The sequence below is a fragment of the Podarcis vaucheri genome (genome assembly GCF_965113315.1).
Source record: "Podarcis vaucheri genome assembly, chromosome: 6".
Classification (NCBI taxonomy): Eukaryota; Metazoa; Chordata; class Lepidosauria; order Squamata; family Lacertidae; genus Podarcis; species Podarcis vaucheri.
This window is the reverse complement of record NC_138764.1, coordinates 67,057,666-67,075,290: the sequence shown is the minus strand read 5'-3', so window position 1 is coordinate 67,075,290 and position 17,625 is coordinate 67,057,666. Positions and strand designations below refer to the sequence as shown.

Below are 17,625 nucleotides of genomic sequence, written 5' to 3'. Positions count from 1 at the left end.
CATGGGTTTTCCAGTAGCAGGACCCATTAGATGAATCTGTGTTCCCCAGAGACTTAAACTACCATGTGCAAGTTTTATAAAAATTTGAGTCATGGGCCTATATCCCAAGTCTCTTAGAAATGCCATTGGTGGCACCTGAGTCTACGAAGCCTCACAATTATGTTAGAGGGACATGGGAGGGAGGTGTACCACTACAGCTCTTGGGCTTTTATATAGCATTCACTATTTTAATGGCAGGCAACCCTTGCAAATACCATGGTAGATCAGATTGCTGAGCTTGACATTTCTTTTCACAAACACTGTGTGTTTTAATTTCTTTAAAATTGACCAAGTTCTCATGATCCAGCATCACATCTCCAGAGAAAGACTCCCATTTCTGCAAGTTCTGTGAAAATAGCACAACCTATTTCTCCAGACCTACTCTTCCATCTTTCATAAATCTACAGACATAACCTGCAACTTCTGGCTCTTCCACTCCTTTAGCTCTTTGCATTTCATCTAGTCATTACAGTAACTCTCTAATGAAGATCTATTGCTTTATTCCTCTTCCCTCACAATTCCTTTCCTTTTTGCATTGTATGTTTTAGGCTGTACGTTTGAGAGCAGGGACTGTCTGATTTTTATACCATTCTGCAGAGACTGAACAGTGGAGTGAATAGAGTAGCTAAATAGAGTAGTAAATATAGGAGCACATTCTGTCCTAGGCCCTCCCCTCGAGAGCCTGCAAGCACTGGCCTTTGCACATATCCAAACTGATCCTTCGTCAATTTGTCACTGCATGCCCGCTGCAGCAAGGAATGATCAGAGCTCCTATTGATCAGAGGTTGTGTAAATAAATCATTGGATGAGAGTAATTCACACCAAGAAAAAATTTGGGTCAGTATCTGGTTGATGAGTTTATAGTAATCCCTCTTGTGCAACTTTGCACCATCAGACTAAGGAGTCCTCCTTTGCTTTTAATTCTCTTGCACTGCACCTTCACTCCTTATATGTACAGACTTGCATTGCAGAAGTCTGCAGTTGGCTGCGTCTATGTATAGCAAGCAGCAGCAGCAGCAGCTCTCTGAACATTTATTACCTTTGTGTACATTCCATTTAGCCTGATGACAACACTGTGAGAAAATGTTGAGGATGCAGCTGTTTTATTCTGCCCAAAGAATGAGGGGTCATAGATTGTTTTCCTTTCCGCAAAACCATTTTGAGTAGCTACAGATCTTTTTCCAGAAGAGTAAAAAAAATAATAGATACCCCCACTGTCATAACGTGAACATAAATCTGAATGCATTCATTTTATGGGCCAATACTTTGATGGCTATCCTATTATTTTCTAACAGAATCACTTGCTGGAGTATCAGCCAAAGCCTTCCAATTTAGGTGGGGTGAAGTGGAATTTAAAATGGATATTAGGCAGACTTCTTCCCCTTCTCCACCAATGCACAGCACATACAATATTTTTAAGGCACATAGCACTTATTGAACCAACCACTACTAACCCTGTGAAGCAACTCTAACAAGTGATATGTATTCTGCATTAAGAGAGAGATTTCTGCATCAAGATAAAGCAAACTGCAGGCCTGGAGTACAATTCTGTAATATGCATACATTGCATAAACAAAAGCACTCATTGTAGCTGCCTTTGTGGCATTAACAGTCTATTTTTATTTCTTCATAGAAGTCAGTCCTACTAGATTGAATGGACTGGTTCACACAAACCCTAAGTTTAACCACAGTCTATCAACAAACTGTAGCTTGTTTCTCCTAAGTTTGCTTTGTTTTTCAGCAAAGGAGGGCAACCAAGGTGATCAAAGGTTTAGAAATCAAGCCTTATGAGGAAAGTTTGAGGGAATTGGGTATGCTTAGCCTAGAAACGAGGAGACAGAGATATATGATAGCCATCTTCAAATATCTAAAGAACTTTCACACTGAGGATGGAGCAAATTGGTTTTCTCCTGCTCAGGAAGGTAGGACTCAAACCAATGAATTCGAATTCCAAGAAAGGAGATTCCAACTAAACACCAGAACTTTCTGACAGTAAGAGATGTTCAATAGTGGGATGGATTCCCACAAGAGGTGGTGGACTCTCCTTCCTTGGACGTTTTGAAGCAGAGGTTGGAGGGCTACCTGTGACGCATGAGCTAGTTGAGATTCTGACATTGCAGAGGATTGAACTAGATGACCCTTGGGTACCTTCCAACTCTACAATTCTATGAAACTTTTGCCTTGTGCCTTTGTAGTTTGGTGAGTGTCTGGAGCGGGATGGCCAAATAAACCAGGATTAAGGAAGGGTGCTGGGTTCACATGTAACACCAAGTCATAGTTAAAATCAACCAAGGTTTGTAAGCCAACAACATAGCTTCAAATTGTTTTCTTTACTGTCAACAAACCACATAGTTTGGCAGGGTTTACACACACAATGCTAAACCATGAGAGGAATTCAATGAAGTGCTAAGGAGATTGCTCTATCAGCATGAGCAGTTCTGCTTGCTATATAAATTATATTTATTCTAGTGGTTCAATAGGAGTCTCTTTCTTGCCCAAGTTGACAAGCCTGTCAGTGAATGCATTTGAGAGATGTTCCCTTTCCATCCACTGCCAAGAATGGGAGAAATAAGTCCATCTCTGCCTCCAATGCAAAAAGGCAAGGTCACTTCCTACACTGGATGGCTCAGGAGAAGGAAAGATCAAAGCTGAACAGAATGATGCATCCCTACTTCTTCAGGTTCACTACCTGAAGGAGAGCCTCACCAATCAAAGATAAGATAAAGAACTGCAATGCAGCAAAGGAGCTCTATTCCCCCATGGGATGGAGGACCCTTCTGATATCTATTTCTTTCTCTCCCCCCCCCCGAGAAAATATCCATTTCGAAACACAGGTGCTCTATTTCCCATTTCTACCCAAGAATGCATGTTTGAAAGTACCCTTAAGCATAAAATGGATGCATTTCCTCCAGAGAGGTTACATTGGCTACTTATTGGTAGACTGACTTCATGAAGATTAACTGCTTCTGCACAAAATCTCTTGAGCATATCATCTTGTATTTCGCAGCTGTGAAGACGGCCTTTTTACAGGCTGTAACTTCAGCTCCAAACTATGCAGCTATCTAATTGGGTAATAACCTACCGTACAGCAGCACAGGCTTGGATTCAAAGAAAATCAATGTTAAGTGATTTGTGCTGGGTTTTCCTTTCCAGTTCAGAGATTTAAAAAGCACGCTGGGTTTCTGTGAGTTATATTTGAAGACTGACAGCAGAAGAATGCTATGGCAAGATTCTAGGATGTCCAGTTCCATGACACTAATGACTAGAGCTCACGTTCAGCAACCACAGGGTGAAATCATAGCACATTTTCTTTAATGTACAACACTTTCTTTAATGGGTCAAAGAGGACAATACATACAAACAAACTCAAGAGAACCACAGGAGATGTTGATGGCGATAAGATGATGGAGGAAGAAGGGTGGCCTGTGAACTGATTTGAGTGGAGATGTGAAGATCTAGAAACAAAGTTCCAAGACGGATACATCAGCCCAAGAATTTAAACATGAAGATTACCTTCTGTAGATGTTTGTATCTATCTACACTCATGTGCACAAACAATTATAGTACACTATATATGGCAGTGCTTGCAAGATCCATTAGCTTCAATGATACTTACAAGCAAGCAATAGTCACAACACTGAGGAATACCAGTAGCTATAAAATGTGTTCATCGAAGTAAACGGGACACCTTGGTTGGTGCATGTGTGTCATAAGGGGCTGATAAACCTCCCTGACCCATCACTCATGTAGCATAGTAAATTCATTAAAAAGGCATGGTGCTAGAGACAAAACTAGGTAAAATTTTACTCCTATTCATTTGTTGCTTCATCTACGAACCATCTGAACCAGTGGTTCCCAGCCTTTTTGGCATGTTGCCCCAGAACCCCAAATTTACTGGAAGTTGTGGACATATTTATAGTACCTACGAGGTTATTCAGTTTTGTTTTTGGGAATGTAAGAACACCAAATGTCTGGTTGTAGGTTATTTCTTCATAAGCTACAAAAAAATTTTATTGTGAATACATAGCTACATAAGCAGTGTTAGATAAAATGGAAGTATGAGGATTTTAAATAGTTTTATTGATGTTAAGTCCATTTTGGCAAGAATCAGGATGTCGGAGTCTGCATTTTGCCAATGAGTAGGTCGGTGCAGGGTTTGCTGGTTGTCAGATGTGGCTTCAGATCATTACTGATACGTAGCCCGCTACTGTATTTCGTCTTCAGAGCAATCACTGCTGAAAAGCTTGTCTTACAAAGTTATGTGCTACCAAATGGCAGCATCAGAGGCATCACTTAATCCGTAAGCTCAGGATACTCAGTGGTAACTGAGCAATTTTGGTAACATGAAGCCAAAAATCTGATAAACTCACTTCTGAAAATTTATCTTTGAGGGTCCTGTCATATGACAGTTCAATGAGTTGTTCTTTTAGCACAAACAACTGTGTGACATCAGCTGCAAATGGGTTTCACACCCACTCAGAATTCTCTGTTTCTTCAGCACAAAAGTACTGGATAAATTTTGACTAAGCAAACGTCATCTCACCATCGGCTAAATGATTAATTAACCCAAGCAGCAGATCAAGCAACGCTTCACCATAAGGTGCTCAGATAGGGAGATGTTTTGAATAACTATTTGCTGAAAGCAGCACCAATGCATGAGAGGCAAGCTGTAATGGTCACTGCTATGGGATCTGCCACCAGCTGCCAGAGAGTTGTTCCCAAGTGTTATTTGTAAGACTTGAGCCTTTCCGACATTCAGTCGTGTCAACACAACAAAACAAAACAGTGTAGGACATATCATACCAGTTAAGAACAAAAATCAATAATTATTTTGGGTTTACTTCTAAAGCCCACAACCCATTTGCACAGGATTTATCTGCAGGTCATGACACGTGTTGGGAACTACTGATTTAGGCTACAGGGTATTTCTTACAAAGTAGCGGATGTTGGTTCCTTTTGATGGGTATTTCACTATCTAACTGCTAAATAGTAAGAGCAAATTGTTTTGGTTTCAACTTTTTTCTTTGGAAGTACATACAGCCTTTTGCAAAAGAAAGCTACTTTTAAAAAGAATACATTAATTACAGTTTTAGGAAATATTTTTCATTCCCACTTAAATAAAGTTAAAAACTGGACATTTCCCAAGTGTTCCTTCACACAGAGATGAATCTATCATGCAGGTCAACATTCACTGCATCGTTCACCTTGTTAAAGACGCAACAACTTTCAAAACTAACTCAAGTATTCTAGACAGATTTTAATATACTGGAAACCTTGCATGGCATTCAATGTAGCACTAACTCCCTCAGTTCCATCAGCACAAGGATTTCTGCTTGCACAATGTAACTTTCATCCTCTCCTTCTCCTATGTGCCCCTTAAATCTGTTCTGAGCATTCCCCAACACCCTGGAAACATTTTGGGGAGGGTGTGGTGTACACACATGGAGGGGGCAGAATTCCATTGAGCAAGTGAAAATCCTTGAAATTATGGAAATGGATACTGCCCCTTGAGCAGTATTGCATGGAAATGGATGCAGGATGGTAAAGCATGGCACAATAGACAAGTGGGAACATTAAATTGTAGTTTTAGCAGTGCATATTTACTAGTGAACCTCTTACATAGTTCTAATATTGATAGATGTCTTAGTAGTAAAACTGAGTACATCCAAATATTTGCAAACAACATTTTCCATGAGCATTTGACTATTCCAGGGATTTCAGATACTTCTCATTTTATAACGGAGATTGAAAGAGACAGTACACAATATGACTAGCATCAGTGGAATCTTGTACTAACCTAGGCAAGTGTTCTCATGGTAATTGCATTACATGGCTGGAATAAATCTTTCCAATGTTTCCTGAGAGGTAACGTTATTAACACTCTCAGGCTAGAGTTCTTTGATAGACTGAAATTTGTGGAAGAAGTCAGACCATACATTAAAAAGTGTATTTTAAATCAGTTACCCCAGCTGAAAAGGTACGTAGTTAATTACCTAAGTGATGCTGTTGTTGCTGCTTTAATTCAGGCACACAGCTCTATCCAACACAGCACATATATTAATACAAGCAGCCCCCCATTTGTGTATAATTGAAACCCATTGGAAAAGCCTGCAAACAATCCACTGCGCCCTTTTAGTGACATTTCAGTAATGTCTATATGACGTGTCTGAGTCACTTCCGGGTTCTGTGTGATGCGCATATACACGATCACATGCATATTGGACACACATAAATGGAGGGCTGCCTGTAGAGAGAAATTTATTTTCATTAACAATCTGCAACATATTCTTAGTCACAGAATCAAGTGTTGGTAGAGGCCTTGTAGCCTACTGAATCCCTTCTCCTGCTTGATTTAGGAAATCACTAATTACACATTTAAAAACTAAATCAAATGTTTGCAAAGTGATTGATTTCCTTTACCAATGGGGCTGGTAGGAGGCCAAACAAGTCTAGAATAAAATTAACAAAAAAGCCACACAACTTTTTTAGGGAAAGCATGCACTTTATGCTTGATACAGTGTAACTATAATAACTAAGTAGTGCAAATTGTTCAATATATTTAAGCTCTTAGTTTTCACAATGCTATTACTCTGTTCTAGAGAAGTGAACCTTTCAGCTGATCTTTCAGTACAATGGTCTGGGTGCACAATCAGCTTTTTGCTTGTCCTCCTGGGATTAGTGGAGATGTTGCTGAGATCATCATATATGAGCCATTTCAGTCAAAAAGGGGAGAGGACAGGATGTTAGTTTAAAAAGACCCACAGTTTAATTTAATGACTTTCTGAAGACAATAACTATTGGGGGGGGGGAGTTGTTTACAATTACTAAGCCTAAAGGGTAATAAAAAGGCTTTATTGATTATTGATTTCAGTTTCTGAAATTGCCTCTGTTTCACTCCTGTTAATTTTAAAGCACAGGTGAATTAGCATCACAGAAACACAAATGGAATATTCACTGCCATTGTAGATAAAGCTACACGAAATTTAAACAGCTTCTAGATATCTTTGAGAGAAGTTTAAGTTTGCCTATCTTCACAGAAAGGATGGCAAAAAAAAAAAAAATAGTTAGATGACAGTTACTCTGAGCTTAGGGATGCAACTGAACCATATGCCAAAGAAAAGCAAGAGATTGCTTTTCTTCTCTGGCTGTTGTTTTCTTATCTGCACTATTAATGACCTATTTGCTTATTTCAACTAAATTACTGCAGTCTATGCACCTTTTTCCTCCACTCGCAATCTCTAATGCCAAGGACTGAGATACTACAGTAGTCTTTTATCTATAAACCATCTTGAAGACTTATTGGCACTGTGACCATTACTACTGTTATATTTGCAGGTTTAAAAATTCCATTTCAAATAAGAATCCCATGTGGATATATGGATGATAGTACAGCCCAGTTGACTTATACATAGGGTTTTTAATTTGAATCAGGGCAGGCTGTGTATAGGTGCAGCATGGCTTTCAGGTACTGAATGCAAATTCTTAAAAATCTGAGCCCAAGTGGGGAATGAGTATTCTGAGTGTACAAATAACTCCAATAATAATAATAACAATTCAAATGCAATTTGGAATATACATTACAGTTACAGATAAAGACAATCTTAATTTAAAAGCAGATAATGTATTTGGAGAGTAGAAAAAATGCTGGTGTTGTATCCTGCATGTAATATGTGTTACAGAAGGATGATGCAAATTGGTCTGTCGGTGACTGGCTCTTTTCCTATCAAGTATTAACAACCTTACAGAATGGGTCAACAAATGACAAAATGCAGAAACAGGACTGATTCCAACACTATTGGTGCACAAGTGAAACAGGTATCCCTTCCTCTCCTCCCCTTGTAGCCTCCCCAAACCAGTTCTGAAAGGTTCCGCAACTCCACAAAGATTTTCGGTGGGTGGCTCCAGGGTGAAAAAGAGTAAGCCTGCTCATGCAATGCTGGATTCCACCCTGAACGAAAATACTCATTGACTTAACTGATTGATCAACATCTGACACAAGTTCACATTAACAATGCCTTTGGCTGGGAGACTTCTTTCAGTCAGAGTAATCTGTTAAGTTTGTACTGCTTATAAAATGTGCTTCAGGTATATTTGAAACTGCTGTGAGACTTAACAAGTGTGTGACTGTCAAATAATGTAAGTTTGGAGGTTTAAACTCAGAAGCAAACTTCTCTCTATCTTAACCATTAATACACATCTTCCACCTTTTATTTTCCAGTAATCAGACACTGCTACATCTCATTACATTTTACTGTACAAAACTTCTGAACCTTCAATCAGATTATGCAAATCACCCACCTCCACAATGAACTTTTAATTACTGGCATTTTAACCTTGCCCCAACCTCTTGGAAACTGCACTTGCTTTAAAACAGTTTGTCCTTGAACCAATTCACTAAAATTAAGAGCAGCTTACTCTGAAAGAACAGAGTCTCGTGACACCTGAAAGATTTTTATGGCAAAAGTTTTCATGGACTAGAGTGCACTTCATCAGGTGCATTCTTCAGATGAGAAGGACTACAATCCACAAAACCATATGTCACAATAAATTAGGTGTAGACTTTACGTTACCATGAGACTCTAGTTGTTTTTGCTGCAAGACACTAAAAGAACTACCCTTCGGGGAAATAATGACACTAAAAGGCAAGGAGACATTTCTACCTCCACAAACAAATGCTAAATTATAAAGATTAGTTCAGTCAATTTTGCATGATGGATGGATGGATGAGGGAAAGGAACCAAGCACATTATACCTAGAGTCCCAACACCAGTTTCTTCGTAGCCTTAGGACAGCACCCACTCTTCTTAGGAGTGTTTTATTGCCACAGACTGCAAGCAAATTTAAGGAGGGCTCCTGGCAAAGACAAAAGACTTCCCAAACACCAAAATCTGGCACTCAGTACATTGAAATTACTACAACAACAACCAATAGATATTAAAATATTGTGCTTTTTGACCATCATTCTTTGATGTATTCACTTGTGGCTAATTAAATGCATAGTTTATTTATCTTTGAAGTGGTTTGCAGCAAACTGTCTGCTAAGTGAGACTGTCCGCATGAGCAGTGGTTTTTGAGTTTTATTACAACAGTGCTATAAAATCCATCTGTTACATAGTGCGTAACTTCACTGAACAAAACAAATGTGCTGACCTATCAAAAGTGATGTAACAAGCACCACATTCTAGCTGAAACAACTTGATAAAACAATCATAGCCCTTAAAATGCTTATGTTTTGATTGGGGGGGTTGTTTATACAAGATTTAGTGTTCAATAAAAATCCATTTCTTTTCTCTCTTTTTTTCCAAGACCTCTGCGCATTCTGTCATCTTTTTATATTTCAAGGATATAATTAAAAACACAGCATATGTACTCTGGGAATATGTAATTCTCTATTAGCTGACCAATTTTGGTAGCACAGTACATAGAGGTATATTGGCATTTGAGTCAGACATCAGATTAGCTCGTAGTTTGTTGGCTACCCCAACAACTGGGGGTAATCTGGAACCGATCCCTGGGAAAGAGCTTGTATAATGAGCAATCCGTTTGCCTGATGTTTTATCCATGCAGGGTGGCTTAGGTACTCGTTTACAAATCCAAGGATGTTTCAAAGCTTGGGTAGGAGTCATCCGTGCAGAAGGATCCCAATTAAGACATTCTTTCAGGAATTCTATAAACACGGGGTCATCACAGCCTTTTAATGCTGTGACCCAATCCTTGTTGCCTGGAGCACCACGCATTTTCCCCCTACGTGATCTGCTGCCATTAAGAGTCATTTTCCCATCTGCCTGTGTCGTTACAGTGCAGTAACGAGGATGGCCTTTTGAATTGATGAAGTTTTTGGCTCGCTTGGATTGGTCTAGCAGCTTCTGTGGGGGCACTCCAAGGAGCTCCATCATACAAGCTAGCTGATCGCCTTCATCCTCCCCAGGAAAGAGAGGGTAACCAGTCAACAGTTCCACAAGAATACAGCCAAAACTCCACATATCTATGGGCATCCCATAACGGCTTCCCAAAATGACTTCTGGGGCTCTGTAGAATCGAGACTGTATGTAAGTATAGACTCTTTGGTGCTCAAAACAGCTGGATCCAAAATCAATCACTTTGATTCCACTCCGCCCTTGTTGTTTTAGAAGAATATTTTCAGGTTTCAAGTCACAATGTATGATTTTGTTTTTATAAAGAGCCTCCAAACATTGCAGTATAGAGTGGGCAAACTTTCGTACCAGCTGCACACTGAAGCCTTGAAATTTGTTTCTTTTGATCAGCTCATAGAGATTCATACTCAGGAGTTCAAAGGTCATACATATGTGATTCCTAAAGGTAAAACTCTCCAGCATGTGAATAACATTCATGCCACCAGTTTTATCCTGTTTTTTGAGATGCTCCAAGATCCGTATTTCTTCTGCTGCTTGCCGGTGAAACCTCTTTTCGTTACGTACCATCTTTAAGGCCAAATGCTGGTGGTGTTTGTGGTCATAAACTTTAGCTACTTGGCCAAAACTGCCTTTTCCAATTATTTTTAGTACTTCATATCGGTAGGCAAGATGGTCGTGAGGCACGTGAATGTAGCTGCCTTGTTCATCATCATATCCACCATTGTTTGGGCCTCCAATGACTCCTTGCCTTTTCTTTGCATTTGCACCCACAAAATAAATTTCAGGAAAGTTCAATATTTCTTGCTGCTCATAGGCTGACAACTGCTGTTTGTATTGCTTCAGTGCTTGTTCTGGGGACTGACTTCCGGTTTTGTGTGCTTTTGTCAAGCTGCCACTATTTTTGTTGGTACTTATGCTATCAATGCTTTTATCTTTTGCTGGAGTTGGAAAAGACCTCTCAGAGGCATTTATTCCTGAAGACTGGAGAGTACTGCTCCTTCTGTTGCCAGAGTCTTCAAATAACTGCTCCACTTTGACTTGGCTCCCTGTCAGAGGATGGTCCTTCATTGTGATTGGGTTAGTAGTTACCTATTAGGATGAAACAAAGCAAATCTTTAGTTTCAGTTCTCATTTTAACAATGGGGAAGCAAAGAAGCAATGAGACAAGCTTTTCAGATGGCGCATTTACAAAAAAACGTATTCTGATCTAGTTCAGAAGAAACCGATCGCACTAGCATGCACAAGAGCAGCTACGCAACACCTACGGTTCAACCCAACATGTGGGCAGGTGCTGAAAGTTTAGCATTAAACCAGGGGTCACCAATGTGTTGCTCATGGGCACACAAGTCCACAGAGCTTTTCCTGGTGTCTGCAGGGACCCACCCCACCCCCTCTTAAATTGGTCTTGAAGCAGCATTCCATTATAGTCAACATAATAGGTTGCAGTGACTGCTATGTGTGTAGTGCCCGTGACAGTTTTCCCACTTTTTAATGTGCTCATAGGCCCAGGTTGGCAACCCCTGGCATAAGCCAAGCCATAGCTGAAATATGCATATTTGCCATCTTAGAACCACAGGAAGCCAACTACAAGGATGAAAAAATACAAAACACCACAAATAGGCACACAGAGGGGATGCAAAGCAGAAGCAGGTTATGATAGAAGCCTTTTCAAAGGGCAAATGGAATGGCGGCCAGGGCAATAGGTGAATTCTAATTTTGTTACCAAGGGCTCCATGCTACTCTCATATGTCTATCCACAGTTCTCATCTACTTTATTTGAAGCTGTGTAGCAAGGCAGAACTGAACACATTTTGCATCTGTCCTAGAAAGGAATTTTTGCTATCCTCTGCCAATAAGGGACTAAATATTTTCCGCAGTGAAAAGAGCAAACTGAAATTGGCAAGAAAACATAATAAAGGAGTTTCTCATTTCTACAAGATTTCAGTGTAATATACAAAGGTAGACCTAAAATTATATCCAAGGAGAAAGGCAACAGACTCACTTAAAGTTCATACTGCTTTTAGTTCTGCTCTGCACGGAAGTTACAAGCTGCTGTGTTATATTGTACAACAATTGTGGAAAGTGCAGAAACATCTGCTTTCCATTCTAGCCTTTAATCTCAAAATAAAGATAGCCAATCCTTGAAACTGAAAATAGAACTTCCATTTCAGTAAAAATATACACATGTCTGAAGATAACTGATGAGTGATGCTATCCATTTCCTGTATAGCAAGTTACTGTCTATCATCCCAACATAGCAGCAAAATAACAACTCATGGAAAATAACTTGCATATCTTTCCGCTGAAATGCCAATACACAGTTTATCCCATTGGCTCAGAAAAAGAAAAGTTTTAAGAGATAAAGCTCTCTGGTTCTTCCTGATTACTACTTAACTGCTATATCTGCCTGGAAAATGTAGACAGTACATTTTGAGACACACACCTTTCCAGGAACTCATAGAAAATATGATCCAGAGAATTAGCATTTTAGTAACACATTCTTCGCTGGGCTTATGGCTGAACTGCAGAGAAAGAATGACAGACAGTGTAAAATTCTGAATAAGAAGGCCACTTGCAGAAAATAATTCAAAATGACACTAATTCTCTGTAACTCAGTAAGAAATCAAGGTTTTAGGGGAAACTCCATTTTCAGAAATGTCTGCTTTCCAATCCAACGCTTGACCGAGGAATTACAGACAGATTCTTCTCTTCATCTTACAGTAAAGTTAAGGAGCCAAAATGAGAAAAGCACACTGGAATTGAATCTTCATGAGCTGCAATTTTGTACAACATACAGTGTTTATCTGCAACCTAAAAGGTCACACCTTGAAATAAAAAGGTAAATAAGTATAGCATTTTCCAACTATTATACTGGTACTTGCTATGGATTAACTCACAATAACAAAGAGGCACATGTCTGAAAAGACATTCTGCTATCAGTTAAAGGTGAAGAGATCTGGCATGTGACAAGCACAAAAAGGCGAAAGTTTAAAGCTGCATGGTGCCACAGACTGAACTATTTCAGACTTTTCCCTCTGACCAATAAATGAGGAAGATTCTTGGACCCATCTGACCCAAGGATGGTGGGAATGTGCCTAAAAACTATAGTACTTGGAAGCTGGCAATGAATAAGTTCAGCTTTTGTGTTTTGTAAACCCAAGTTTCCAGCTTTCATGCTCCAAAATATAAAATTTGCCAAGGGTCAGAGAAGCATTATTTTAATGGCTCAAAAAACCAAACAGGATTTGTAGAGAGGAATTTAATATAGAGTGATAACCACTTTTCCAGAAACAGAAACATATTTACGTGGCACAGAAATGCCGCCTCTTCCTACAAACCCAACCTCAGCACCTAACTTCCTTTCCGTGATCAAAATCCCATATTTTGCAAACACCAGAGAACCATGATCAAGTTAGTTTTCCACAACTATTTTCCCAAAGCATGTAAATGGACATATATGTTTGAGGCGAATTCCCTGCTACATCCTTCTTCATATCGGCTATCTATGTTGCCTAGGAAAGCCTCCTCCCTTTCAAAAGAAAGCAAACTCCCAGCCACTGACCACCTGATTCCATGACATCGCTCTTTCCCCATTCTCTGCTCTGAAAGAAATGCATGGTATGATTAAGCCTCATACCTCCTAGGGCAGTATTTTGTTTCACAACACATTCTCTGTTTTGACAGTGATCCTACAAGGAAATAAACTGAGGTCATGCTGATAAGAAGAAAGTTAGAAAACTATTTGGGTTTGGTTTGATTGGTTTTTAAGAACCGAGGACTAATGATTAGTCTTTTGTACGAACAAAGAGACAACACACACACACACAGGCTTGCAACAAACTCCCACAGGAAGACATTAGCTTGAGAAAGCTCTACCTCTCATTTCTCTGGGCCTCCCGACATCAAGCAACCATTTAACGCACTAGAATTCAAACAGCTATGCCACTCTTTGCCCAATTCCCATTACTCAGTCATTTCCTGCTGGTGGGGAAAATGAGAAAGGAAATAACAAAGAATTTCAACTTCTATAAAGTATTAATATCCCTTTAACATTCACTCATTTCGTAGCACAGTGCCCTACAGGTAACCTTTCTCCTCTCTCCTGAACAAGCTACAGTAAAAAGCACGTCTGCTTTCTGTTGTTTTCAGAACTGTCAAAAAGGCATCCAAACACAACAGTGGAGCTCAAGGGCCTCTTAAAACACAAATTTTAAGACTGTAATTAGCAGCCAGATTAGCCCTCTGCTTAACTGCTAGATCTCATCTACTGGACCACAATTATTACACAAAGTAACCAGTAACAAGAGGGACGCGGGTGGCGCTGTGGGTAAAACCTCAGCGCCTAGGACTTGCCGATCGTCAGGTCGGCGGTTCGAATCCCCGCGGCGGGGTGCGCTCCCGTCGTTCGGTCCCAGCGCCTGCCAACCTAGCAGTTCAAAAGCACCCCCGGGTGCAAGTAGATAAATAGGGACCTCTTACTAACGGGAAGGTAAACGGCATTTCCGTGTGCTGCGCTGGCTCGCCAGATGCAGCTTTTCATGCTGGCCACATGACCCGGAAGTGTCTTCGGACAGCGCTGGCCCCCGGCCTCTTAAGTGAGATGGGCGCACAACCCCAGAGTCGGACACGACTGGCCCGTATGGCCAGGGGTACCTTTACCTTTACCTAACCAGTAACAATCCAGAAGACCTAGAAAAATACTTTCAATATATTGCAAAATGTAGAACAGGAAAGTATGTTTCAGGTTTCAGAAAAAATCCAATGTTCTATTATGAAAAGTCTGAAAACAGACACACACATTACATGCACTGTGTACTCTGAATTAGGCTAGGCATTTTCCAAAACAAAATCTATTTTGACAAACTTGTCAAATATGAGACAACATTGAAGGAAAGGGGTACAGGGACTAAATGGTTCCCATCATACACTGTCAATGAAACAAAATATCAAAATTTAACTATGATAACTTTTAAACAATGCTTTGTTTAAGATTACTTGGGAAGTACAGTGGTACCTCTACTTACGTTCACCTTCGGGATATGTGCGTGGGAAACCCAGAAGTATTTTTCCGGGTTTCGCCCCGCGCACATGCGCAGAAGAACTAAACTGCACGCATGCACCTCCAGATATGAACACCTCGGGATTTAACTGGAGCTCCGGAACAGATCCCGTGTGCAACATCGGGGTGGCGAACCTCCATTCTGTTGGCCCAATTAGGCGTGCCAAGCCATTTTGGGTAAGCCATGTCCACCTATCCTGTGACTGTACAGCACTGTGTACGGTATTCCAAGTGCAGCTGCACCACAGATTTGTATAACAGCATTATGATACTCACAGTTTTATTTTCAATTCATTTTCTAAGCATTCCTAACATGTCACCTTTTTCACAGCTGCTGCAAACTGGGTTGACATCTTCACTGAGCTCTCCACTACGCCTAGGTCTTATTTCTGCTCAGTCACTTCTAGTTCTGACCCCATGAGCATGTACATGGTGTACATCACTTCACACTTTTTTAAACATTTAATTGCATTTGCCATTTTATTGGCCATTTACACAGTATTTTGGAGCTCTTCACAGTTCCTTATTGTTTTAACCACCTGGAATAATTTGGTATCATAAGCTTACTTGGCTCCATCACTGCTCAATCCTAATTCTAAATTGTTTATGAACCAATTAAAAAGCACAATACTGATCCTGGGGGTACTCTACTTGCTACATCTTGCCATTGGAGAACTGTCCATTTATTCCTGCCCTCTGCTCCCTGTTTCTTAACCAGTTACTGATCCACAAGAGGGCCTCTTTTCTTATTCCATGACTGCTAAGCTCGGTCAGGAGTCTTTGGTGAGGCACTTCCAGAACTACATACAACTGTATCCCATAGTATTAATTTATTTAAGATTAACTCTCGATAAAAGAGAAGAGTTTGAATTTTAGGGCAAAATACTCTTCCCCAGACTCCACAGTAGCTGTACTTAAAGTTCATTGACATTTCCCCTTAAATTGGAGTCCACAATTCTGCAAAATTAATGCTATTCTAATCATGTAAATATTTTGTGAGCATTTCCATGCAGTAAACTTCCTTCACACCAATACATTTAAATGATATAAATTTTTCAGCTTGCAAGATGTATCAGTTATGCCATATTTTTAGCGGCCTTATGCCATGGCACATTGAAACAAAGTCATATGGTCTCAGATACACTTGTGACCACTTATATTGCTGTTGTATCCGTGTGACTTAAATGGGATCAATTCTTAAACCAAAAGTTGGAGACATACAACAGCAGCATAAAAACTGTGTGTGTCCACAGGCACAGATATATGGTAAGCCTGTTTGAGCACTCCTTCTAGAGGGAAAAGATGGGTAAATCATCCTATAACAAAATCTGACTCCCCAATACAAAATGGAAGAGAGAATGGGCAGAACAGCAGAAACAGTGTCATGGTTCACAGCATAGAGTTCCAGAATACAAAAGAAGTGGGGCCTACTAGGGGATGGCAGAAACATGGTCACTCACCTTTTGCATGTCTTACCTGCAACAGGCATGTCAGATACAAAAGTGAGGGAGTAGGTAGAACTAGAACGTACATGGTACACTCTACTAAGCAGATGATAACCTAGCCACAGGAGACAGGAGGATGCATTGCATCAGCCCTATTCAGCTTGCTTAGAGACCAACCATGGTTTGTTTTAAAACAGGATCCTTGGTTTGTACAAAATGCTAAGCCAAGATTCTTTACTAGCAAAAACAAACTTGGTGTCAGGAGGAGGGAGAGTGCATGAGCTCAATGCTTTACTTGGGCTTGGAGAGGTTTGTGCATGTAGCACTAGAATATAGTTTAGTGTTCCATGTGACTGTGGTCACTGTGTCCTTCCTGAGCTACTAGCTGTGTATACCAGGGCAAAGAAGGTACATGAGGGAAAGGGTCCTATCATAGTGAGCATGCTTACATGATAAAGGTTCAATTCTCATTTCTATATAGGGCTTGGAATGGCTCACATATGACCCTGAAGAGTCACTTAGACAATACTGAACTAGATGGTCTGAGTATGATGCAGCTTTCTATGAGCCCTAACCCAGCAGAATAGCACACATTTCACAGGCAGGAGCTTCTAGGGTAAAACCAAGATGTAATCTTCCTCTGGAAAACAGTGCAGTGTCAGAGGAGTGTTGCATGAGTCAATTGCCTGGCCTTCAGATGACGTAGGTTGCCTTTTGTATCACTGGTCCCATCTAGTCAAACATCCCTCATGCTTGTTTGCCCAGGTCTGCTCATTATCTCCTCCACCTCCAAACTGCCTGCCTCACTGATCACGGTGGCAGTGACCGGGCTGCCTGTGAGTGCAGAGGAGACTGCCAGTGTGGTGCAGTGGTTAGGAACGGTGGACTCGTAATCTGGTGAACTGGGTTCACTTCCCCGCTCCTCCACATGCAGCTGCTGGGTGACCTTGGGCTAGTCCAGGGGTCTGCAACCCGCGGCTCCGGAGCCGCATGTGGCTCTTTTACATCTTTGCTGCGGCTCCGGGGCGGATACTAGCGAGGGGAGGAGGCACATTGTGCGCCCCGACACTCCTCACTGTGGCGGGCGCTGTACTGGCTGTGACGTTGCATGGGGGCGGTGCGTGCGTTAGTCACGCACCGTCCCGACGTCACCTTCCCGCCCGCTGTCAGATCGTGGCTCCGGAGATATATTTGTTTTAAATGTCGC

At 40.7% G+C, this 17,625-nt stretch overlaps 1 protein-coding gene and 1 long non-coding RNA gene across 7 annotated transcripts in view; one reads left to right on the top strand and one right to left on the bottom strand.

Moving 5' to 3' along the window:
• The first annotated feature begins 2,839 nt into the window (after positions 1–2,839).
• On the top strand, positions 2,840–4,824 carry LOC309535378. Its single transcript, XR_014221234.1, has 2 exons — positions 2,840–4,544; positions 4,623–4,824. It is a non-coding gene; the product is annotated as an uncharacterized lncRNA (long non-coding RNA).
• A 3,394-nt stretch (positions 4,825–8,218) lies between these two features.
• The window catches only part of DYRK3 (dual specificity tyrosine phosphorylation regulated kinase 3), a 40,571-nt gene continuing 31,164 nt past the window's right edge, over positions 8,219–17,625 (bottom strand). For 4 of the 6 annotated variants that reach the window (XM_082228312.1, XM_082228313.1, XM_082228314.1 and 1 more), the window contains exon 3: positions 8,219–11,003. In XM_082228312.1, the coding sequence (XP_082084438.1) occupies positions 9,432–11,003 (1,572 nt within the window). In that variant the 3' untranslated portion in view covers positions 8,219–9,431. Of the gene's footprint in view, positions 11,004–12,357; positions 12,437–17,625 lie in introns of all 6 variants that reach the window. The other 2 variants (XM_082228316.1, XM_082228315.1) reach the window with 1 other exon arrangement.